Source organism: Schistocerca americana, chromosome 3 (assembly GCF_021461395.2).
Source record: "Schistocerca americana isolate TAMUIC-IGC-003095 chromosome 3, iqSchAmer2.1, whole genome shotgun sequence".
Classification (NCBI taxonomy): domain Eukaryota; kingdom Metazoa; phylum Arthropoda; class Insecta; order Orthoptera; family Acrididae; genus Schistocerca; species Schistocerca americana.
In genome coordinates, this window is record NC_060121.1 from 595,193,074 (window position 1) to 595,219,651 (window position 26,578).

Here is a 26,578-nt window from a genome sequence, read left to right on the forward strand (position 1 = left end):
CACTACGCATAATCTCGATCAGGAAGAACACATGTGTTGAGAATCGAGGGCCTGTTATTCGCGAATAAATATGAAACAGTAGTGCCTGTGTTATTAAGAAGTACGATGTAACGTTCCTTAGGACATGCATGCAGGAACAGGCACTGCAGCGACTACAGTTGTCAAGAAATATAGGAAATACACTCCCAAGTGCGAATGTGAACCATCTTCGCTGGGACTCGAAACCAGATTTCCCTCTACACGCGAGCGGTTGCCTCAACCGCTTCTGCTATCCGTGCATGAATCATGGCCGAACCCGGACTTCCACATACATGAGTGTCCGAAGAACTATTGCATCGTACTTCTTGATAACACAGGCACTACCACTTCGCATTTATTCGCCAACATTAGACCTTTGAATGTCAATAAATATGTCCTTGCTTGACGGGAATATACGTAACGTACGAGTACAGCTTGTGACACAGGGGCGACGACATATGGAAGTTTGGATCTGACCGTGATTCGTACACGGACAGCCGATGGGGTTAAGGCGATCACCCACTTGAAGCGGGATATCCGGGTTCGGGTCCTAGTCCGGCTCAAATTTTCGCTGTCGTCATTCGAATGTAGAGCAGATGTTTCATATTTACAATTGCGAATACATATTAATGGGAAGTTAAAGAGACACCAGTCGGTCGTGGGCTACTCAGACATACGTGCCTCCTTACATACCTGATAGTAGTACGATTCTAACGTGAGGAGACCATCGATCGCCTCGTATGGATCTGCGGTGACATGACGGGAAGTTCGTCAAATACTTGTGTTCGTCGTTTGCGGCGGCTTAAGCGTGTGCAAACATTATCTCTGCGTTATTGAAGACTCAATCTCCACATCGTTCATCTCGAAAATCCGGAATCTTTAACCCATTCCTCTTTCATAGATTATCGCAGTACGTTAGTAGACGGTTCGCCCACGATCTGTGCCATGCTCACTACATACACGACTGTAACAGACTGCTGAGACACTCGCGGCATACGCCGCATCTAGCGGTAGCATTCGGTCGTCAAAATGTAGATATTAAAATGAGACAATCTGTCCAGTGACTTTTACTCATTCCTCTCAGAGTGCTGTGCCTATTTAGGAAGGTAATAACATTGCACAATCCTGGATAAATAAATTTTGTTGTGAATCCCTACGACAAAATAATTATTAACAAGCAAATATTATTCCAAATAGTCTTGTGTACTAGATTTAGGCTGCAGTTATTTGCATACATACTCGAGATAATTTAAGTTTGTTTTGCACTCTGTGGAGCGATAACATTGCCATACTTACAGAGGAGGTCCTGCACGGTGCCGACTGTGTAATTGGTGCCGTACCTGGCCGCCAATGCATCCCGGGCCCTTTCAGCCATTTCGAGCTGTAAAGAAAATAGGACGTTAGTATTCCATTTTGTGTCACTCAAAGTGAAGAGTCAACTGCTGTAATTTCAGTATCAGATTCTGGTTTTGTTTACACGACTTGAGGGGGGGGGGGGGGGGGGGGAGAGGAGGATGAGGACATGGGACATGGACAACGAGACGGGGGAGGAGGATATGCGCAGGGACAGGGGGCAGAAGAAGCAGCAGATAAGTAAATTTTATTTATCGCATTTACAGAGCATCATATGAAGAATAGTCCGCAGCTCGTGGTCGTGTGGTAGCGTTCTCGCTTCCCGCGCTCGGGTTCCCGGGTTCGATTCCCGGCGGGGTCAAGGATTTTCTCTGCCTCGTGATGACTGGGTGTTGTGTGGTGTCCTTAGGTTCGTTAGGTTTAAGTAGTTCTAAGTTCTAGGGGACTGATGACCATAGATGTTAAGTCCCATAGCGCTCAGAGCCATTTGAACCATTTGAACCATATGAAGAATATACTGTTAAATGGGCAGGTGATACAACTGTATATGGTGTCCGAAATTTAGTACGCAGCTGACACCTTTGGCAGCAACAATGGCTGCGCCCCGACTAAGCATCAAATCGAACTGAGCTTGAATAACAGGTACCGGCACATTACGCTCTGCTCCTTCAGTTGTACGCCAGAGTTTACAGCAGGAACTGCCAAGTGGCAGTCTCGCGGCCTCCGATCAAAAGTTTTCAGTGCATGAGGGATATGGAGAACGTGCTGGTCACGGAAACAGTAAAACACCCTCTGTATCGATACAAGTCATGACAGAAGGAGCAAAATGCGGTCTTGCGTCATCTTACTGAAATATAATGTCACAAAACTCCGGAAGATAGTTAACAGCCATAAAACGACATAAATGTAACAGCTACTGTCGAAATTATCGTCTGTGTGAACGGGAGATGATGGTGTTCAGTGGTTTCCCATACAATCGTGGCAGGTGTTGAGCTCGAATGATCAACGTTGGTGCTCCTCGAAGTCTGTACACGCGCATACTTCCATTGTCATTTGACGCACGACTGCCGTAACAACGACAGCTGTTTTTTACAGTCGATGTCGCTCCAGAGGTCGTCGAACCGTCCGTGTGGACACTTGTCTTCCTGCAAAGAGGCCCAACTCAAGTTACGCGACCTGTCTTTACGATCCTCCGGCAGAACTATCAATATGTCTTTTCTCGAGCGTCCTTTTCGCGTGGGGCTATTGAAATGCTGCATGGCGTTGATCATGGCTCTCCAGAGCCCATCGATTCCATATTAGCATGACGCTCTACCAACGCGGGCGGTAACACCGCAGTCTCGACAGGGCATGGTCTTGGCGCTGTCGAATTATGAGACATTTCTCCTTCTTACACAAGGCACAACACAATCTCACAAATTCGCTGTTAAATGCGAATTCTGAACGAGAAGCCTGCCGTAAAATCTTTCCTTACCTCCAGAATGTAGATGTTGTTACTCCTGCCTACTTTAATCGCTAGCACAAAAACGCTAATCGTTTGCGTGTCCAAGTATGTAGTCGTCTTCATTCCAGTTTGCGTTTGTTGATCACCGCATCCATGATTCAGCAAATTTAATCGCCAGGAGTGTATATTTTATGAATGATAAGGTACAGCTGTCATCAACGTGAAGATTCGTGTAAACGATACAGTGGTTTACCAGGTCTGGTGTCCTACTGAAGGTGGACGCCCTCACTGGCTCCGACCTCTTGACTGAGTTCAGTTACAGCGAGACTTACAATGCAACGTGGCTTCTAGCTTGTGATCTGTTCGCTTCAAATAACTCAATAAAAAGGAGATCACATCAAAGTTTTGTGAGGAATATTAACGCAAATATGAAGGTAAAACAGCTGTTTTGTGAAAAACAACCAGCCACTGACATACCAAATTCGCATAAGGCTAATGAAACTTAGCGCTGTTAGGAGCAGGGAAAAATACAATTGAAGCATATGCAATGAACGAAGTTTCGTGGACTTGTAGACGCGCTTCTACATCATACCTATGCAAAGCTCACTTCTTTTCAGCCACTTACAATAACTTTCTATCAGCACATCAGCACACATCCTTCCAAATATGGCAGCAATTACAAGCGCTTAGCGCTGACCTATTCCACCTTCAGTGAACCACAAAATGCCGCAGCCCACTACGGTTAAAACGGCCAGCTCAACAGCGCTGCAGCGTGCAACTTCCTCTCACGCAGAGCAACATATATTTTACTTGAACTCTGTGGCCGGATGCGCGTCGCGTCGCCATTGAAAGAAGCGATAACGGAAAGCAAAGTTCGACGTGCGATGGCTTAATAGCACGTCAGAACATTGCTCGGCTTTCACTGCTGTCTACTACATGTTTTAAAGTATACTTCGGCACCACGGCTCATCGCCCCTACCGTAAATTCAGCTTCGATGAAGCACAGCAATCCGCTCTTGGTAAATCACTATATTCACTTGCCCGTCCAAAATTGTCTCCACCGGTTCGCGCTTTCATCCTTTAGGCTTCGGCCCACCTTGCGGCGAGCGATACATCGTGGGCCGATTGCCACATTCTCTCCAATCGACTACAGACCGCCTCACTTGCGTGCAACTTTCAGTTTTACACATTAACAAATCGTTGCCAGAAGAGAAAGAATCACAACTCTTTCCGTGTTTCATAGTGTTTATCTCATTGTTCAGGGTCCACAGTGTTGATATTTCGGCAGTTTTAATTTACCTGAAGTTTGTGGCGGGATACCCATCGTATCGGCGTTGAAAGAAGCGTTAACGGAAAAAAATTCGAGGTTTAGACTCTTTAATTGTGTTACAATATTATTTTTTGATTTTATTTTCTTTTAATAATCCGTAACTGCCTCGCCTTAGCTGATCATTTAATTTCCTTCTGAGTCTATGTTCCTACTGTTTCAGCATTTATCTGTCTTTGAATTCTCTCTCCTCTCAGACGTTTCTCTGTAGTAATAGCGTGGGCATTGGTCTCAGAGCAGACGTGTTTGTCGCCATCTGGGGAAATCTTTTGCTTATCCTCGCCACTATAATAGACTAAACCTTTGGTTGCACAACAGATGGATCATTCCATGAGAATTGCCAACTGTCACAATACTGTTGTAAAATATGGGCACTTAACACGAGTAGACACATAGAGAAATCAGATTGAAAAATTTTACAGAAGACAAATAATTGAAAACAAGCTGACTGATTTACCTGTATGAAGAGACGGAAGTGAGAGGAGAGAATAGAGTTTAACGTCCTACCAACAGCGCGATTAACGGAGACGGCGCACAAGCTCGAGTTACGAAAGGGGGGGGGGGGGGGGGGAAGGTAATCGGCCTTCTCGGAGGAACCATCCCGGACTTTGCTCTGAACGTTTTACTTAAATTATGGATAACCTCTGGACAGCCGAACGGAGATTTGGATCGTCGTCCTCCCGTCCAAAGAGCTACCCTCCGCGCGAGATGGCTCGGTAAGAGGCGGAAGTCACCGACACAGCGAGTACTTGGTTCATTAGTGAAGTGCAGTATTGAAAAGGAGGTCTCACCAGTTCGTCGTGATTGGTGGCCACTTCGTCAGGCACTCCATATGGAAACAAGATCATCTGGCCGTAAGCGTGGAAGCTGCCGTAAAACACCAGCACGCCGGAGTCGTACCCCGTCAGCGTCTTGGAGAAAGTCGCTGTCTCGTACTCCGAGAACGCCACTGGCCCAGGGTAGTTGTCTGCACAGAAGTCCTCGCTGGTACCGTCTTCTGCCAAAAGACGGTACCGCTCATATTTCTGGACGAGAATCGGTTTTCATATATAACAGTGACAAATTGTGCTTGATCTTGGGACATGGTTAAATCAGTAAGACATGCAGGATCATGAAGATCAATTAGAGTCGAATATAATATCTACGAAGCATCAAGCAAAGATTTCCACAAAAGTATTAACATAAAAAAAACTGTCACGTCACAGACAGACAACTACGTGAAGTTGTGGACGACGTGTTAGGCCACCTATCGCCAGGCTTATTGACTAGATTCGACAGAGCAACCATCGAGATGGTATCAGTAACAACCATTCATAGGTTGCATTAACGACATAAAAATCTTCTTCGCCATCACCATTCATATCTGCATCGTCATGTGTCTTCACCGCATTCATCATCACCAACTGCCGTCACTGGCTATTGGGCTCTGTAGACATGTTTTGGCTGTTGTCTCATATAATTTCTATTATTTCCACTATGTTCGTGCTGCCACCGTTACTGCCTTTCATTTTATCAGTCTTCACACCACCATCACCTTCAAGGAGACATATATTAAGCAAAATCGTTCAAATGGCTCTGAGCACTATGGGACTTAACTTCAGAGGTCATCAGTCCCCTAGAACTTAGAACTACTTAAACCTAACTAACCTAAGGACATCACACACATCCATGCCCGAGGCAGGATTCGAACCTGCGACCGTAGCGGTCGCGCGGTTCCAGACTGTAGCGCCTAGAACCGCTCGGTCACTCTGGGCGGCATATATTAAGCAGCTGAAGTGCTTCGTCACAACCATAGTCTTGAGTACCCATCACCCTGTCGCCTCTCCTTCTCTGGCCGTCATGATGTACCAAAATTCACAATTTCAAAATCATGTACATTCATCCACTGCCACATTCAGCTTTATCCCATTTTCATTATCGTGCCCATTCTTCCTACCTCTTCATCTTTCCTTAACATCCCCACCTCCAACCCAAGACTAATGACCATGCCAACCTGTTACTTTTTAGTCAGTAGTCCATAATTTTATATCGCACCATCATCATCACGAGCACGACTACCATCCACAACTGCACCCGTGAGATTTGCACCAGCATCGTCATTGGCAATCTCAGCCACATTAAATTCATCATCAACAGCTTCCATCGCACCAGTTTCATTCCAGATATCCATGCCATGATTAAATCAACTTATCGTACGTCTCAATCCACAGAGCAATTAATATCCCTGCAAACCTCTTCCAAAACGTCTAAAATACCACAACAAAGTTCTGAACCCAACACAGTCTATGGATTCGTGATTCCATCACTATTCATACCGTTTCTCCAAGACATGCCTTTGTCCTGTCCAGTCTTCAACAAAAATTCTTTAACCCAAAATCCGTATCCCAATTTGAACATAAATCAAATCATAGTATGTAAAGATGTAAAAACGTCGTGATCGTGAATTTCATTAACCCTGATTTCGACTCCAAGCCTTAACATTTGGTCCCCATGCTTCCTTGCTCCCTATAGCATCACATCATCGAAAACAACTAAACCCTCACCACCTCAAACATCATCATACCTCACTGCTGAGGTCAAAAAGGAAGACTTGGAGATCACCAAAGGAAAGACTGAGACAGACACCTCAGTCAGAAAATTCCCCTGCATCTGTAAGACCTCTGGAACCAGATTGCTAGTCCGATTTTTCTTGAAAATCGATCACATCGTTATAATAGCGCCCTCACTTATCACTGAAGGCACCACATTAAACCATACAACTCATAAGCACAATCATAGCAAAGCCTCAAATATCTTACAACGACCCCCTCTATCATGACCCACTTATCTTCGTTGCAAAGCCAATCAATTCTTGAAGCAATAGCCAATGCACAATCCGCAGCCCTGTGTAACGTCTTCAACCAGACTAACATGACTGCAAACTAAGAATCCTCTGATCAAACCTGAAATAACAACGCTTTGCCATATCCAATAATCTCTGCAACCACACAAGATGTTACATCCTGTACCCACAACTGAATACACAACCTGATTTGTAACCATATTGCTCCGAAACGTCCTTCCATTTAAGCGATCCGATATCTAATAACAAATCTCAAGGATAGCTCGCTCAACATTTCACCTCAGTGCCACTCCCACATACTCCCACATTTCCCTTTCTCCCGTCTACATAGTCTTGTGTAAAGTCAGTCTGATCTCAGCCCGCACAGCATCGCTGTCTCCTGCATCCCTGTCCTCCTGCACTCACTTGCTACCATAACGACAGCCAGATTCTGTTCTTTTACACCAGTCCTCACAACACTTACTTACTTCCCTAAGCTATACTTTCACCTTTGCAATCTATCCACATCCCAGTGTTTTTTTTTTTCCATCCCACAATTCCATTCCATCCGAATTTTTTTAAAGGAGCTGAAGACAAACTCCAATCCCATTACAGCAGCTCCAACAGATCATCAACAGGTTACAACGCAAACCCTGTTACTATAGCAGCGTTCACCGCCAAACGACCACTCGGTAATTCACACATTTTTACCATCCCTTTAATTTTAGTGCACAATTTCACTGAAATCATATCTGTACAGTAGAAGAGTAGACACTTCTCTGCTGACAGCTCTCTTTCGGAAAGTGAAACAACAATAAAGGAAGAAAAAAAAACAGGAAAACGTTCGTAGAAACAGAGAAGAAATAACGAGGTGTTCTTGGACGAAGATTAGTTTGCTTTCGCGATACATCTTGGTAACAGAAAATCAATAGTCATCTGCCGCTTAGTCCTGGACAGAATATAAGGGCTTTGCAGCTGGTAAATACGCACGGAAATGTCAAACGTCTTGGGACATCTCCTAATAGCGTTGGGCCGGTGTTGTTGTTGTTGTGGTATTCAGTCCTGAGACTGGTTTGATGCAGCTCTCCATGCTACTCTATCCTGTGCACGCTTCTTCATCTCCCAATACTTACCGCAACCTACATCCTTCTGAATCTGCTTAGTGTATTCATCTCTTGGTCTCCCTCTACGATTTTTACCCTCCACGATGCCCTCCAATGCTAAATTTGTGATCCCTTGATGCCTCAGAACATGTCCTACCAACCGGTCCCTTCTTCTTCTCAAGTTGTGCCACAAACTCCTCTTGTCCCCAATTCTATTCAATACCTCCTCGTTAGTTATGTGATCTACCCATCTAATCGAAGCATTCTTCTGTAGCACCACATTTCGAAAACTTCTCTTCTCTTCTTGTCCAAACTATTTATTGCACATGTTTCACTTCCATACATGGGTTTCAGAAACGGCTTTCTGACTCTTAAATTTATACTCGATGTTAACAAATTTCTCTTCTTCAGAAACGCTTTCCTTGCCATTGCCAGTCTACATTTTATATCCTCTCTACTTCGACCATCATCAGTTATTTTGCTCCTCAAATAGCAAAACCACTTTACTACTGTAGGTGTCTCATTTCCTAATCTAATTCCCTCAGAATCACCCGATTTAATTCGACTACATTCCATTATTCTCGTTTTGCTTTTGTCGATGTTCATCTTATATCGTCCTTTCAAGACACTGTCCATTCCGTTCAACTGCTCTTCCAAGTCCTTTGATGTCTCTGACAGAATTACAATGTCATCGGCGAACCTCAAATTTTTTATTTCTTTTCCATGGATTTTAATACATACTCCAAATTTTTCTTTTGTTTCCTTTACTGCGTGCTCAAAATACAGATTGAATAACATCGGGGAGAGGCTACAACCCTGTCTTACTCCCTTCCCAACCGCTGCTTCCTTTTCATGCCCCTAGACTCTTATAACTGCCATCTGGTTTCTGTACAAATTGTAAATAACCTTTCGCTCCCTGTATTTTACCCATGCCACCTTCAGAATTTGAAAGAGAGTATTCCCGTCAACATTGTCAAAAGCTCTCTCTAAGTCTACAAATGCTAGAAACGTAGGTTTGCCTTTCCTTAATCTTTCTTCTAAGGTAAGTCGTAAAGTCAGGTATTGCCTCACGTGTTCCAACATCTCTACGGAAATCCAATCTGATCTTCCCCGAGGTCGGCTTCTACCAGTTTTTCCATTCGTCTGTAAAGAATTCGCGTTAGTATTTTGCAACTGTGACTTATTAAACTGATAGTTCGGTAATTTTCTCTTTTGTCAACACCTGCTTTCTTTGGGATTGGAATCATTATACTCTTCTTGAAACCTGAGGGTATTTCGCCTGTCTCATTGATCTTGCTCACCAGATGGTAGAGTTTTGTTATGACTGGCTCTCCCAAGGCCGTCAGTAGTTCTAATGGAATGTTGTCTACTCTCAGGGTCTTGTTTCGACTCAGGTCTTTCAGTGCTCTGTCAAACTCTTATTGCAGTATCGTATCTCCCATTTCATCTTCATCTACGTTCTCTTCCATTTCCATAATACTGTTCTCAAGTACATCGCCCTTGTATAGACCCCCTATATACTCCTTCTACCTTTCTACTTTTCCTTCTTTGCATAGAACTGGGTTTCCATCAGAGCTCTTGATATTCATAGAAGTGGTTCTCTTTTCTCCAAAGGTCTCTTTAATTTTCCTGTAGGCAGTATCTATCTTCCACCAGTGAGATAACCCTCTACATCCTTAGATTTGAGCCGGCCGCGGTGGTCTAGCGGTTCTGGCGCTGCAGTCCGGAACCGCGGGACTGCTACGGTCGCAGGTTCGAATCCTGCCTCGGGCATGGGTGTATGTGATGTCCTTAGGTTAGTTAGGTTTAAGTAGTTCTAAGTTCTAGGGGACTTATGACCTAAGATGTTGAGTCCCATAGTGCTCAGAGCCATTTGAACCATCCTTACATTTGTCCTCTAGCCATCCCTGTTTATCAATTTTGCACTTTCTGTCGATCTCATTTTTGAGACGTTTGCGTTCCTTTTTGCCTGCTTCATTTACTGCACTTTTATATTTTCTCCTTTCATCTATTAAATTCAATATTTTTTCTGTTACACAAGGATTTCTACGAGCCCTCGTCTTTTTACCTACTTGATCCTCTGCTGCCTTCACTGCTTCATCCCTCAGAGCTACCCATTCTTCTTCTACTGCATTTCTTTCCCCCATTCCTGTCAATTATTCCCTAATGCTCTCCCTGAAGCTCTGTACAACCTCTGGTTTAGTCAGTTTAACCAGGTCCCATCTCCTTAAATTCCCACCTTTTTGCAGTTTCTTCAGTTTTAATCTACAGTTCATAACCAATAGATTGTGGTCAGAGTCCACATCTTCCCCTGGAAATGTCTTACAATTTAAAACCGGGTTCCTAAATCTCTGTCTTACCATTATATAATCTATCTGATATCTTCTAATATCTCCAGGATTTTTCCATGTATACAACGTTCTTTCATGATTCTTGAACCAAGCGTTAGCTATGATTAAGTTATGCTCTGTGCAAAGTTCTACCAGACGGTTTCCTCTTTCATTTCTTACCCGCAATCCATATTCACCTACTATGTTTCCTTCTCTCCCTTTTCCTACTCTCAAATTCCAGTCACCCATGACTATTAAATTTTCGTCTCCGTTCACTAGCTGAATAATTTCTTTTATCTCATCATACATTTCATCAATTTATTCAAAAATTATCATTGAGCACTATGGGACTTAACATCTATGGTCATCAGTCCCCTAGAACTTAGAATTACTTAAACCTAAGTAACCTAAGGACATCGCACAACACCCAGTCATCACGAGGCAGAGAAAATCCATGACCCCGCCGGGAATCGAACCCGGGCATCCGCGCGTGGGAAGAGAGAACGCTACCGCACGACCACGAGCTGCGGACTCATCAATTTATTCATCATCTGCAGAGCTAGTTGGCTTGTAAACTTGTACTACTGTAGTAGACGTGGGCGTCGTATCTATCTTGGCCACAATAATGCGTTCACTATGCTCTTTGTAGTAGCTTACCCGCACTCCTATTTTTTATTTATACTTAAACCTACTCCTGTGTTACCCCTGTTTGATTTTGTATTTATAACCTCGTATTCACCTGACCAAAAGTCTTGTTCCTCCTGCCACCGAACTTCACTAATTCGCACTATATCTAACGTTAACCTATCCGTTTCCCTTTTTAAATTTTCTAATCTACCTGCGCGATTAAGGGATCTGACATTCCACCCTCCGATCCGTAGAACGCCAGTTTTCTTTCTCCTGATAACGACGTCCTCTTGAGTAGTCCCCGGCCAGCCGAAGTGGCCGTGCGGTTCTAGGCGCTGCAGTCTGGAACCTCGAGACCGCTACGGTCGCCGGTTCGAATCTTGCCTCGGGCATGGATGTGTGTGATGTTCTTAGGTTAGTTAGGTTTAACTAGTTCTAAGTTCTAGGGGACTAATGACCTCAGCAGTTGAGCCCCGTAGTGCTCAGAGCCATTTGAATAGTCCCCACCCGGAGATCCGAATAGGGGACCATTTTACCTCCGGAATATTTTACCCAAGAGGACGTCATCATCATTTAACCCTACAGTAAAGCTTCATGCCCTCGGGAAAAATTACGGCTGTAGTTTCCCTTTGCTTTCAGCGGTTCGCAGTACCAGCACAGCTAGGCCGTTTTGGTTAGTGTCACAAGGCCAGATAGGTCAATCATCCAGACTGTTGCCCCAGCAACAACTGAAAAGGCTGCTGCCCCTCTTCAGGAACCACACGTTTGTCTGGCCTCTCAACAGATATCCCTCTGTTGTGGTTGCACCTACAGTACGGCCATCTGTATCGCTGAGGCACACAAGCCTCCCCACCAACGGCAAGGTCCATGTCCATGGTTCATGATAGAAGGGGATGGTGGAGCCGGTACGGCATGGTATTTAAATTTTTTTCATTTTTTGAAACTACCCGCCTTTTCAGTACTCGCCGAGGTGATAATATCGAGATCGGATTGGAGTCTCTGGTCGGCGCTTATCTTTGGCGAGTTGGCTTCCCGCGCACCGCGAGGTGAACAGAAGGGGCTTGCGGAGAGTGAGCGTTGGACGGTGCCTGAGGACCGACGCCGGTGCCGGTGGGCGAGGCAGCTTGTTCGGTGGGCCCTGCGGAAGCAGTCGACTGGGACGGAACGCTCCAAGATCTCAGTGTGTGGAGGGCCGGTGTGGTCCCGACGGCGATCATCGTGTGGTCATTCAACTGCTCACAAGTTATTTCTTGGTTCTGTCCTTGGATTCCGACGAAAAATTACGGCAAGTTTGGTGTATGAGGTGACCGTAAGAATCCTAAAAAGGTGCGCGTTCCTGGCGTGTATATTAGACTTGTGAGTGGCGTAATCTTTGCTTCGGTACTGCAGTCTCCAGTTAGAGCGCTGCTTGGGAGGAGAGCGCTGATATGGGCATTGTCATATATTTAGCTGCTTTAAGATGAACGACTGTTTGGATCGAAGGTGGATCCAAGTGAAGGACCGAATGATTGCTTGTCTCATTAAGAAATCTAAGTCGGCCCCAAGTGTGTTAAACGTGTTATCTGCAGTTACAACTCTTAATCGACACTCTGGTCGTCTCCACTACTGAACTTCGGAGATACTGTTAAGTTTTTGCAGTAAGAGAAAGATTGACTGTGGAGTTTTCAGTCGGACGCTTATGAACTGTGTTAATTACAATTATCTTTCTATGGTATTTTACGGTTGTACTTGTCGTGGCGAAATCTCTGATATTATAGTAGCTTCGGAGGTAATTCTTGTGCTTTGGTGTGCCTCTAAAAAATGGTTAAAATGGCTCTGAGCACTATGGGACTTAACATTTATGGTCATCAGTCCCCTAGAACTTACAACTACTTAAATCTAACCAACCTAAGGACGTCACACAACACCCAGTCATCACGAGGCAGAGAAAATCCCTGACCGCGCCGGGAATCGAACCCGGGAACCCGGGCGTGGGAAAGGTGTGCCTCTCCCAAGAGTTTAAAGTCCCAAATATTTTGTTACTGCGTTGTTGAGGTTGCCTTGCAACAGTTGTTCATCTGTCTCTTGTTTACCCCACCGTACTGCTGTTTGGTGCGGTGCGGTTTAGTCGGTGTTTTTAGTAGTACCTCATCTACTCCCTCGTCCTTTTTAAGATTTGTGAACCGCATCCACATCGATGTATAATCCTAGTATGCAAGTTGTGTAAGTTGGATGCGCCCTGTTAACGTTTTATTCGTCGTGGAAAATCTTTCCCGTGCCGCGTGTGATTCTGAAGGACAGCACGGAGCACAACATCCCATGACCACGACGACATCAAAAGATATGTATTGTATATTTTTTTAATGGCTGTAACCACTGAGCTTAAGAGTTGAATTGTGTTTTTTGATTTTGAAAGGAAAAGTATTATATACCTAGTTAATTATAACATATATGCTTACTTATTTGTCATAATTCATTGGCGGTAGTGTGCATCACATGTAAGGATATCTATGGTGTAAAGTGTTTAAAGGGAAGGAAAGTATTTTGTGATACGGTGCGCATCGTAGAGGCTACCGGGTTTGAGTTTACGTCGATAGTAATCAGATTTTATTCCATTTAAGTTGTTATAATTAAAAATTTTGTGATCAATATTTTATTGCCTTTAGAGATCACAGGTCATACCTGCGAAAAATTTGGTACTGCCATGTGGCGTTAGAATCTTTTATTTAACCCTGCATTATGCAATTTGTATATTTTTTCCTTTGCCTGAAAAGGGATTTTGAGTTTTAAGCGTTGTAAATTGATTCTGAGTGCTCTTCTTTGGTTTGTTAAAATACTTCAGGAGCTTTCATTAACAAGCTATATCGAGGATCTTGTTGTTCATAATAACGAATGTTCACTCACTATTTTAAAACCAAGTTAATAAAGTTCTAAAATGTTAAAGGTAAAACAGGGGCTTTTATTAGAGAAACGGTGACTGCCCGTACACCCCACAACTTCCACGTATTCAAAGCATTGGCCTTCGGGCATTGTCTGATGTTTTCCCCGGTATCTGTCCCAGCCAAAGCCTGTGGGCCACGTCAGTCGTGCCGGACCTCCTTTTTCCTGGCTTGGTGCAGTAACTCGACCTGGCATGGGTCCAACAAGTCCTTCGAAGTCCTCTGCATTAATACTGAGTCATGCTGCCTCTATAGTTGTCCATCATTGTGAAAGAGTTGCCGGTGCAGGATGAGATTCATGCCGGAAATTCTGGGTGGTCAACACATTCACTCGAATTGTCCAGATCGTTTCTGAAACCAGTCGCTAACAATTGTGGCCCAGTGACAAGGCACAGTGTCATCCATAAAAAGTCCATCGTTGGTTGGGGACATGAAGCCGATGAATGGCTGCAAATGGTATCCAAGTAGTCAAACATAATCATTTCCAGTCAATGATCGGTTTAGTTGGACCAGAGGACCCAGACTATTCGAGCCACCAGCAGCTTGTGCAATGCCTTGTTGACAACTTGAGTTCATAGTTTCGTGGGATCTGCGCCACACTCAAACTATACCCTCAGCTCTTACCAAATGAAACCGGGGCTCAGCTGACCTGGACACGGTTTTCTAGTCGTCTAGCATCCAACTGATATGGTCACGAAGAGAGACGCTGTAGGCGTTGTCGTACTGTTAGGAAAGGCACTCGAGTCGGTTGGTTGCTGCAATAGCTCATTAATGCCACATTTCGCTACACTGTACTAACGGGTATGTTCATCGTACGTCCCATATTGTTTTTTGCCGTTACTTCACGTAGTATTGCTTGTCTCTTAGCACTTTCGGTAACCGCTATGTCCCAGTTTTTCGCCGTCCCTTGTGACCAGCACGTACTTTTTGTCCTTTTCTACTTCCATGGTAAATTTTATGTTTGAGTGGAGGCTGTTCAAGTGTCTTAGGAAGTCACTGAGCTGTTCTTCAACATGGCTCCACACAACGAACGTATCAACGACGTACCTGTACCACACCTTAGGTTTACAAGTCGCCAAGTCCAGTGCCTGTGCTTCGAAATGTTCCATGAAGAAGTCGGTCACCATCAGACTATGAGGACTACCCATGGCAACGCCTTCCAGTTGTTTGTAGAAATTGCCATTCCATGTGAAATAGCTAGTGATGAGACATCCATGGAAGAGCTTTTTGATCTCTTGCGGGAAAATGGAACCGATGTGCTCCAGAGCGTCACTGAGTGGCACTTTCGTAAACAACGGAACAACATCAAAGCTGACCAGGATGTCGTTTGGTAGAAGTTTCAGTTTCTTCAGCTTCTATTGAAATGTCCTGAGTCCTTTATGTATGTGTCTGTCTTCCCCACGTGTAGCTGGAGCAGAGAGGCCAAGTGTTTTGCCAGTTTATACATCGGTGAGCTAGGAGCGCTAACAATCGGTCTTAGTGGAACGTTGTTCTTATGGATCTTAGGTAATCCATATAGCCGAAGTGGTAGTGCTTCCGTGTTGCGAAGTTTCTCTGTATGTTCGCCGGCAGAGAAGACGCCTTGATTAACAGATTCGTATTCCGTGTGATACGCTGCGTCGGATCTGCGCTTCGCTTTCCGTACGTCGTCGAATCTAATGGGTCTCGGATCTTTTGGTCATAATCTTCGGCCTTCATTACGGCGGTCGCATTCCCCTTATCGACAGGCAGTACCAATATACTCTTGTCGGCGTTAAGATTCTTAATAGCTTGTACCTCTTCTTTCTTGAGATTGCAAGCTGGTGGTTTAGCTCGGCGCAGTATCCTGGCTGTTTCAGTACGTATTTCTTCTGCACTTTAACAAGGAAGGGTCCGAATGGCCGCTTCGGTGTTAGCGATGATGTTCTCCACAGGTATTGTTCTCAGGATGATAGCGAAATTCCCTCCTTTTTGAAGAACAGACACTTCCTCTTCGGTCAATTGTCGTTCAGTGAGGTTGACCACTGTGTGTGACATGTCGGGAATCGCCTTGTCAGTCTGCTTCCCGCATCCTTCAAACTTTTTCTTCTGTCGCTCTGTTCAATGTTCGAGTTCGTTCTGCATGCTCCTGTAAATGATGCTGTCGATCTTGTCCCAGTCGTCTCGATGCATTCTGCTACTTAGTTGATAGACAATGTCCAAAAGTTCCTGATCCGTTCTTGCCGAGTCTCTACGTGTTGTATAAATTCGCTCACGAAGAAAAACTCGTTCAGTTCTGTCGTAGATACGATATTCTTGGGCGGTGATGAATAGGCGTTTACATTTCAAGAACTTGCATGTAGCATCTTCATCTCTGCACCGCGAAAGGAAGGCGAGAGAGGACATCAATCGCGCTTTCTTCTTCCGTCGTTGGTCAAGGCGTCGGTACAATCTGCTAATCTCCTCCCCGTAGAGGCATAATACAAAATTTTTCAGGCTTTCGTGGGCAGTTGTTGACAAACTGCCTATTAGCTTCTGTCTCGGGTTCTTCGACCGACGTTCGTCAAATGATTTTACTGACGTGGAATGGCAATTTCTACAAACAGCTGGAAGGCATTGCCATGGGTAGTCCTCATAGTCTGATGGTGGCCGACTTCTTCATGGAACATTTCGAAGCACAGGCACTGGACTCGGCGTCTTGTAAAACTAAGGTGTGGTACAGGTACGTCGATGATACGTTCGTTGTGTCGAGCCATGGTGAAGAACAGCTCGGTGACTTCCTAAGACACTAGAACAGCCTCCACTCCAACATAAAATTTACCATGGAAGTAGAAAAGGACAAAAAACTACCATTTATAGACGCGCTGGTCACAAGGGACGGCGAAAAACTGGGACAAAGCGTGTACCGAAAACCGACACACATGGACCGATACTTGCACAATCTATCAAACCACCACCCGAGCCAGAAAAGAGGCATGATTCATACGCTCGTAAAGCGAGCAGGACGAATATGTGAGACACAGCACCTCAAACGCGAAATGCAACATCTGGAACGTGTTCTGAGGAGCAATGTGTACTCCACAAATTATATTAGAAGTGTAACAGAACCAAACACTCGGCGAACTAAGAAATCAGGAAAAGAAATGTGGGGTACGGCCTTTCTGCCATACATTCCCAGAGTGACGGACAGAATCGGCCGTATATTGCACAAACACGGCGTTAAGACAGTTTTCAAACCGACAAGGAAGATCAAGGAATGTCTTAGATCGGAAAAGGATAAAAGGGACCCACTTGCAATGTCAGGAATATACCGCTTACCATGCACACGCGGACAGGTTTATGTCGAAATGAGTGGGCGATCAATCAACACCAGGATCAAAGAACATAAGTGACATTGCAGGTTGGGGCAGGTGGAGAAATCGGCCTTGGCAGAGCACACGCTGAGTGAGATCGACCATGTAATAAAATTCACCGACACGGAAGTTCTGGCTGTAGAGAAGCACTATCACAAATGGTTCAAATGGCTCTGAGCACTATGGGACTTAACATCTGTGGTCATCAGTCCCCTAGAACTTAGAACTACTTAAACCTAACTAACCCAAGGATATCACACACATCCATGCCCGAGGCAGGATTCGAACCTGCGACCGTAGCAGCCGCCCGGTTCCGGACTGAGCGGCTAGAACCGCTAGACCACCGCGGCCGGCGTACTATCACATCCGCTTGTTTAGAGAAGCTGTAGTAATACACAACACGGGAACAGCTTCAACAAGAAAGAAGAAAACCCTAAGGTAAACAGATCCTGGCTTCCCGTACTGCAGTGAACGACCGTCGCAGGTAGCAAGAGGAGAACCGCACCGGAAATGACCGCGGAGAAGCCCTCGGACGTTGGCGCGCCAGGTACATATAGTCTGCGGCCGCGAGCTCGGTTCTAGTTCACCACCGGCAATGGAGGGTGAAGTTTTGACAATGCCAGTCACTCGTGCTGGCGAAACGTCAGTAAAATCATCAGACGGACGTCGGCCGAAGATCGCGAGACACAAGCGAATAGGCAGTTTGTTAATAACTGGTCACGAAAGCCTGAACAATTTTGAACTCGAAACACTGTCACCAATCGTAATACTTCGTACTTCATGAGTGGGTGATCGCTGGAGTTGGTAGGAAATTATTGAGGTTGGAGATAACTAAGAAGTTTAAGATTATGCAGTCATTACAGGGTAAAAAGCTGAAGTTCGCTATATGGAAGATCACGGTATAAATATTAGTCCCACGCTTAAAAGATCACACTAGTCGTCTTGGAGCACTGTAGAAATTGTAGAACTGGTACTATATGGTCACGTGACCTTCCACCGCTATCGTAAGTCATGGCAGTGAACTGGTGCGTATATGCCTGTCTGTTGTATGCATTCACTGCATTGAGATGGTTCGATATGGAGACGTGACAGAATGGCAGTATGAGCTGTCGTGTTTGAACACGACACGACACATTATCAGAGCGTAGGTGGATGGGAATACATCCTATTAGGTAGATGGTGTAATTTGGTTCATGAATTACATGGCCGTAGCAGGGTAAATGAAAGATTTTGTGTGTTATTAGTACCAAATCACTTTTTGTGTTGCCTTTACGTTATCTTATCAAGTAAGAGGGCCGAATACCGAAACACACGGCGATTCACAACGGATGGAACGTGAGTTTTCTAGTCGAACATACAAGTCTGTCTCCCAGTACGGTGAAGCAGTACAGCATTACCGTTCTCGAAGACTTAAACACCAGAAACATACAATTTTTACGTATTCTGTAAATATATTTCGGAATTATTATATATGTGTGGTTCAAGGCCCTTTATGTTTAAACTTTTGAGGATAGCTAAAACACTCTTAATATATATTTTAATGATATTATCCCAAACTATGCTGACATTCATGCTAAGTAAATACATGTTCAGTCCGTCGAATGAATTATTTTCGTAAAATAATATCTAGGAATGCCTCTGTATGCTATGTTAAAATATTAAGAGTGTGAGCGAGCTCTGTCCGAATAGGTCTTGTAATGCCCAATGCTACCGTAGGCCGCACCGTTATCCTTTGCCAGTAGACATCACTGGATGCAGGCAGATATGAAGGGGCATGTGATCACCATACCGCTCTCTTAGCCGCTGTCACATTTCATGACCAGAGCTAGTTCTCAGTCAAGTACCTCCTCAATTGACCACACATGGGCTGAGTGCACCCCGGCCTCACATGGGCTGAGTGCACCCCGCTTGCCAACAGCGTTCGTCAGACGGTGATGGTGACCCACCAAGCCCAAGAGCGCTTAACTTCGGTGATCTGACGGGAACCGACGTTATAACTGTCGTTAAGGCCGTTGGCTTTAATCCACTGTGGACGCGTTAAAATTTCTCTTAGGATTTCCAGCGAAAAAATGTGGTTGCAGCGGCGTCCTTGGACATAGTACGTTCCAAAGAATTCGAGGATGTCTGTCTTGGTAATTAAATCGGGTCACTATAAGCTTTACTTTTTGTAAATCGTGAGACAAATAAAATGGTCGTACTTAATGAGGAAAATAGTGCAGAAATTAAATTTCTCACCTGCGAAATGAAAGTCCCAGTTGCGGTTCAGATCAACGCCTATGCAGTTCTGATAAGGTGTGCGATTCTTACGCCATAGACGGTCCTATAAACAAATTGAATCATGTTACAGTAACACGTACATACCAGAGATTTAATCTATCATCATAGTCGCTCATAAAACAAAATACAAATTTACTTGACTACCAATATGTGAAGTTATTTATGTAAATGAACAGAAAAGTAAGAGGCTGACACCATTCAGTAGAACAAAGGAAACACTGGACGATTATATACGAATAATTGAGTAATTAGTTTTTTTCCACAAATGACTTAAATACAACATTATTATTGGTTGCAATACCCAACGGCGAGGGGAGGTCAGAAGGAACAGACAGATATTTGTGCTCCAGCCCATGTAACTTTCACTTGGTATAGGAGTATGGTAAGACTAGTTTCTAGGGTGTGACGACTATAGGAGTAAGAACTATCACTAATGAATGGCATATCAATTTCAGAACAGCAAGACACGTAAAACCTATACGATAACAGGGTTTAGCAGCTCTCACAGGAGAGCGTTAGTACTGCATGGTGGAAGTGGACTGCAGCACACATCTAGGGCAAGTTGATAGTGGTTCTTCCACAGATGATAACAAAGCCCAAAAGTGTTTGTAAGAGCATTTCGAAATTCCGGTAACAAATGCACACTGCAGGTCGGTCAGAATGACGCGGATCTCACGAATAACGCTTCTGCAAGCTGATGGAGGCAGGCGCCAGCCGCCTTTGTCGGATGATCAACGATCCGAGCCTCACTTGACGACAGTAAGGATTTAGTTTGCCCGTCCCAAAAGAAATTCTAGTACTGAAGCAAGACATTATTTATGCACGTAGGAAAGCGTTGGTAGTGTCAGCCATCTACTCGAACGTTCTTTCCCTTTCAGCTGGTGTGACATACGGTGCATTTGCTCACCAGTTTTCAGCCATGGCCTGATAATAGAAAAAACAATACAAATCTGTGCAATACATGGTGTCTCAGACCATTATGGCCAAAATTAAATGGATGGAGGACAGTCTCAGGCAGAGTATTTTAAAATAAAGAACTAATAGTCAGAAACGAATATTTTGTTTTTATTGGCATGAACAACATACGTTTCGTAGCAGCAGCTTAAACTCGTCACGAATGTTGAAACTGACAGCGGATAGCCTCAATACCTGAGTTACAAAGGAACAAAAGCTTTAGCCATGCTCTTTACACAGAGGTGACAAAAGTTATGGGATAGCTGTACGTACATATATGGATGGTGGTAATATCGCGTACACAGCGTAAAGAAGCGCAGTACATTGGCGGAGCTGTCTTTGTACTAAAGCGATTAATGTGAAACGGTTCCCGAAATGATTGTGCCCAAGCGACGAGAACGGTAGTTGGAGCTAGAAGCAAGGCACATTACGATTCGGAAATCGTTAGGGAATTCAGTACTGCGAGATCCTTAGTCAAGAGTGTGCGGAGAATACCAAATCTTAGGTATTATCTCTCACCACGGACACAGAAGTGGTCGATGGCTTTCGCTTAATGACCTAGAGCAGCAGCGTTTGCTTAGAGTTGTCAGAGTTAACACATAAGCAACAGAGTGTAGGGAATAGTCGCAGAAATCTAGGTGGAGCGTACGACGAACGTATCCGTTAGGACAGTGTGGCGAAATTTGACGTTAATGGGGTATCGCAGCAGACGACCGATGCGAGTGCCTTTGTTAACAGCTCCACACAGCCTGAAGCACATCTCCTATTCTCGTTACCACATCGGTTGGCCACAGACTACTGAAAAACCGTGCCCTGTTCAGATGAATCTCAACTTCAGATGGTAAGAGCTCAGAGTAGGGTTATAGTGTGGCGCAGACTCCACGAAGCCATGGATTCAAGTTGTCAACAAGGCACTGCGGAAACTGGTGGTGTTTCCGTAATGTTGTTTACATGGAACTGACTGGGACCTCTGGTCCAACTGGGCCGATCATTGACTGGAATCAGAATGAGATTTTCACTCTGCAGCGAAGTGTGCGCTGATATGAAACTTCCCGGCAGATTTAAACTGTGTGCCGGACGGAGACTCAAACTCGGGACCTTTGCCTTTCGCGGCCAAGTGCTCTACCAACTAAGCTACCCGAGCACGACTCACTCCCCGTCCTCACAGCTCTACTTCTGCCAGTATCTCGTCTCCTACCTTCCAAACTTTACAGAAGCTCTCCTGCGAACCTTGCAGAACTAGCAGGAGAGCTTCTGTAAAGTTTGGAAGGTAGGAGACGACATACTGGCAGAAGTAAAGCTGTGAGGACAGGGCGTGAGTCGTGCTCGGGTAGCTCAGTTGGTAGAGCACTTGCCCGCGAAAGGCAAAGGTCCCGAGTTCGAGTCTCGGTCCGGCACACAGTTTTAATCTGCCAGGAAGTTTCATTGACTGGAATGGTTATGCTGGGCTACTTGGAGACCATCTGAAGCCATTCATGAACCTCATGTTCCCAAAGAACGTTGTTACATTTATGGCTGAGATTATGCCATATAACGTGGCCACACTTGTTTCCGATTGGTTTGAAGAACACTCTGGACAAATCGAGCGAATGATATGGCCAGCCGGATCGCCCGACATGAATCCCGACGAATATTTTTGGGACATAATTGAGAGGTCAGTTCGTGCACGAAATCCTGCAGCGGCAACATGTCCGCAGTTATGGACGGGCATAAAGACGGCATGGCTCAATGTCTGTGCAAGGGATTTCCAGGAACTTGTTGAGTCCCTGCCACGTCGAGTTGCTGCGCTATGCCGGGAAAAAGAAAGTACGACACGATATTAGGAGGTACCCCATGATGTTTGTCACCTCAGTGCAGTCTGGCGTAATAGAAATAACAACATAAAACATTATGGCCAACGTTATGTAGTGATGGACGGTCCTAGCTCGAGTTCTTTCAGATAACAAACTAATAGTCAGAAATTAATTTTGAGTTTCTATTGGAATTAAGAACATACGTTTCATAGCAACAGCGTATAAACGTCACGAATTTGGAAACTGACAACTGATAGCGTCAACGCATGTGTTACAAAGGAACATAAGCTACGGCCAAGCTCTCTAAAACATCCCTTTGTCTGTTAGAGAATGAGAGGCTGCTGGGATCTACCACACAGTTGCTCCTCATTTTTCGCTAGTGTTTCATTTGATTTTCTTAGGAAATCGGCACGTTACGTTGCACCATACTCTTGTTCTCATAACTGTCTCCATGATCCCATTGCCCACATCCCTTGAGGCTTGTAATCTATCCTAAGCCATTGGGTTATAGTTCTACATGGTGGAATATCTGTAGTTGGAGAATTAACCCTGCGAAAACCTTAAATAGTAAAGAGCATAGAGTGTTGTGGGGAATCTGTAACAAATAATAACCTTTTCATTTAGTAGCATTGTACTATTAGTTTGATAAAATAGCTATAAGAGGCCATATCGGATCTCTGTCCTTGTCACGTGGTCTGCGGTGCGAGACTGGTTGGGGGCAGCTCTGTACGCTCGGCTAGCTTGTGCAAGTCTCCTCATCTTCGTATTAGAAGCCCCTTACTGTACCCAACCTCGGTCTCCTTTCACGACTTCTACCTACCATAAGTTCTTCCGTTGCCAAAATTACGATTTCTTTATACCTCAAAATGTGTTTTATGACCGATTTCTTCTTTTAGTAAAGTTATGTCTCAAATTTCTTGTTTTCACAATTCAGTTCTGTATCTCAGCAGCAGTTTTTCGATCTACCCACCTAATTTCCAACTTTTTTTGGGACACCACATTTCAAAAGCTTTTATTCTCCTCTTCCCCGAACTGTTTTTCGTTCACGTTTCACTTCCGAATAAGTCTATAAACCACACAAATGTCTATAAAAACTATTTATCAACACTTAGATTTGTTAATATCTTTTTAAAACATTACCGTAAATTAACAGCGACCTGATGAGTGGTTAAAATATCACTCAGTCTTGATCTAAAGGATTTATTAAAAATTAAAGACCAACCTCAGAATGGCAATCGGTTTTGATTTTATCAATAATCATCTTCAGACCATGTCTCATCAAGTGTGGAGCAGAGACGATGGCGAGGCACTGGTAATGTTTTGAGCAGTTACCAACGGTCTTCTCCGACACTTACCAGTCGGTTACCATTCTGACGTGTGACTTTTAGGTTTTAATAAATCTTTGGGATCGATAGTGACTAGTACGTTTCTTAAATTTGTATTCAAGGCTAAGAAATTTATCTTTTTCAGAAAAACTTTCCTTGCTATTGCGTCTACATGTTATTTCCCCTGTACTTCGGTCATTAGCCATTATTTTTCTACCCAGACAGCAAAACCGATCAACAATTTTTAATGCCTCGTTTTCAAATCTAATTCTATTGGCATCACCTAATTTAGTCCGACTACATTCTATTATTGTTTTTCCTTTGTTGTTATTCTTCCCACACCCTCTCTTCAAGAAACTATATACTCCTTTTAACTGTAATTGCAAGTCCTTCTCCGTTTCTGACAGAATTACAACGTCAACGGGCCGCGCGAGTTAGCCGCGCGGTCAGTGGCGCCTTGCCACGGTTCGTGCGGCTCCTTCCGTCGGGGATTCGAGTTGTCCCTCGGGCATGGGTGTGTGTGTAGTCCTTATCGTAAATTAGTTCAAGTTAGATTAAGTAGTGTGTAAGCCTAGGGAGCGATGACCTCAGCAGTTTGGTCCGATAGGAACTTACCATAAATTTCCAAATTACAACGTCACCGTCGAACCTCACAGTTTTATTTTTTTCCCGAGAATCTGAACTTTTTTTCCTAATTTCCCCTTCCTTACCTTTGCTGGTAGTCTATGAACTGAATTAAATAGCCATTTGTACCTGTTTGACTTTTTCTTTAACGGCACAAGACAGAACTTGAAAACTCGATTGTGGCACTCATCTACGCATCTGTAACAGCTGGACGCCTCAAAACAGAAGACATCTCAGTCGTGACGAAACCTCCTAAGCTTTTGTGTTAGGATGAATATATGGAGCCTGATGAAAAGAGAAATTGCTTAACAATTGACACATTCAACATTTACAGGGAACCAAGTACTGTAATAAGAGCTACTCACTGTATTCCAGGTGTAATTATAGCCGTCGAGATTGGAGGTGGGGTAGATCATGAATACGAACTGGCTGATAACATCCCTGACGTCCGTGTCGTTAGTCGTTAAGATCTCGTTGATGAACCAGTTCATACAGGCGGTGGCGGCCCAGTCACGTGGGTGCATACCTGAAGCATGAAAGATGTGATAACCACCAGGAAAAGCACATTACTCGGATATACACTGTCGATAAAAAAAAAAAAAAACCTCTACACAAAGAATTACTTGTGGGACATAAAATAAAGTTGGTAGCACCGTTTCTACATCTGAAATGTAATGTCAATTAAAATGTAGCGCCATTATGAGGATGTAAATCAGGTTTGCTTTAAATATACACTGTTACGCTCATGAGCGTTGTCTTTGAGATTGGACGTTCTGAGGTTGATGTTAGTTACGAATGCCTTTAAGGCGATCAAGACGCCATTAGCAACACACGACTGAGTTTGGACGAGGTAGTGTTAAGGGCTATGAGAAGCTGGATGTTCCTTCTGTGATATTGCAGAAAGACTTTAAAGGAATGTAATCACTGCACAAGATTGCTGACAGCGCAGGTCACGAGAATGTACGGTCGCAGGAAGACCGGTCTCTGGATGGCCACGTATCACTACCGAGGGGGAAGACCATCGTGTTCGTCGTAAGGTCCTGGGCATCGTATCTGCATCTGCATTAGCAATACTGGAAGCAGTTGACACCAGAGTGATACACTGAACTGTTAAAAGTCGCTTACTTCGAGGACAGCTCCAAAACAGAGAGTGGTGTCAAGCGAGAGGTCATTGGAGGGCAGGGTGGAGGTTTTATGATGAAAGCTGGTTTGACTCAGCACCAGTGGGGCCGTGTTTTGGTTAGAAGGAGGCCAGTTGAAGACCTGCAAACTAGCTGTCTGCGTGCCAGATACACTGCCCCTATACATGGGTTCTAGGGCGCATTTCCATATAACAACAAATTTGTACTTCAGTCTGGTGATTCGACATGTTGTGCTGCAATTGATGAACCGCGTTCCATTTCGTGTTTTCCGACACGATAACCCTCGTCCACATACCGCGGTTGTAGCCCATCATGCTCTACAGACTCTTGACATGTCGCCTCGCCCTGCTAGATTTTGTCTCTAATGGAGCACATGTGGGGCATCATCGGACGACAACTGTAGCGTTACCAACAAAAGCATTAAACGTCTCTGTATTGACCGGCCATGTGCAACAGGTATGGAACTCCATCCCACAAACTGACATCCGACACCTGTACAACACAATGCATGCACGTTTGCGTGCTTGCATTCTACATTCTGGCGATAGCACCGGTTATTAATGTACCAGCAGTTCACGTTTGCAATGGCTTATCTCGCGGTTACGTTAACCTGTGATCTTGCAAAGTGTATCACTTAAATATGTTATCTGTGTGTGTGTGTGAAATCTTATGGGAATTAACTGCTAAGGTCATCAGTCCCTAAGCTTACTCACTATTTAACCTAAATTATCCTAAGGACAAACACGCACATCCATGCCCGAGGGAGGACTCGAACCTCCGCCGGGACCAGCCACACACTCCATGACTGCAGTGCCCAAGACCGCTCGGCTAATCCCGCGCGGCAAATATGTTATCTAGACAAGTGTATTCCCGAAATTTCATTACTCTACATTAATTATTTTTTTGGTGTTCGATTTTCTTCCGCTAGTGTATGATTCTCATTGTAGTGGTAAAGAAACCACAATTACTTCACAATTGAAGTTACGTGCAGTAATGTTAAAATTGAACTACGGATAACGGTTTTGTTCCTGATGCTCCACCGAATGGAATAGCTGGGAGTTTTACGTCACTAGTGAGACGTTTAGACATTGTACTGGTGACCAATATGACTCTCGACTGTAGCGAGGATAGGATGCGACTTGTCGGTGCCCTTGACCGTGATCAAAGCGTGGGTGCGCGCCACATGGATAACTTGTGTTTGAGGTGGCGCA

The 26,578-nt window shown here is 44.4% G+C and overlaps 1 protein-coding gene across 2 annotated transcripts in view; it reads right to left on the bottom strand.

The window, feature by feature from the left end:
* The window catches only part of LOC124607364 (zinc carboxypeptidase-like), a 117,212-nt gene that overhangs the window by 11,671 nt on the left and 78,963 nt on the right, over positions 1-26,578 (bottom strand). Inside the window, exons 6-9 of one of the 2 annotated variants that reach the window (XM_047139673.1) lie at positions 24,591-24,751; positions 19,488-19,572; positions 4,934-5,136; positions 1,315-1,399 (exon numbers count right to left, since the gene is read on the bottom strand). In XM_047139673.1, coding sequence (XP_046995629.1) covers positions 1,315-1,399; positions 4,934-5,136; positions 19,488-19,572; positions 24,591-24,751 — 534 coding nt within the window. Of the gene's footprint in view, positions 1-1,314; positions 1,400-4,933; positions 5,140-19,487; positions 19,573-24,590; positions 24,752-26,578 lie in introns of both variants that reach the window. The other variant, XM_047139672.1, reaches the window with a different exon arrangement.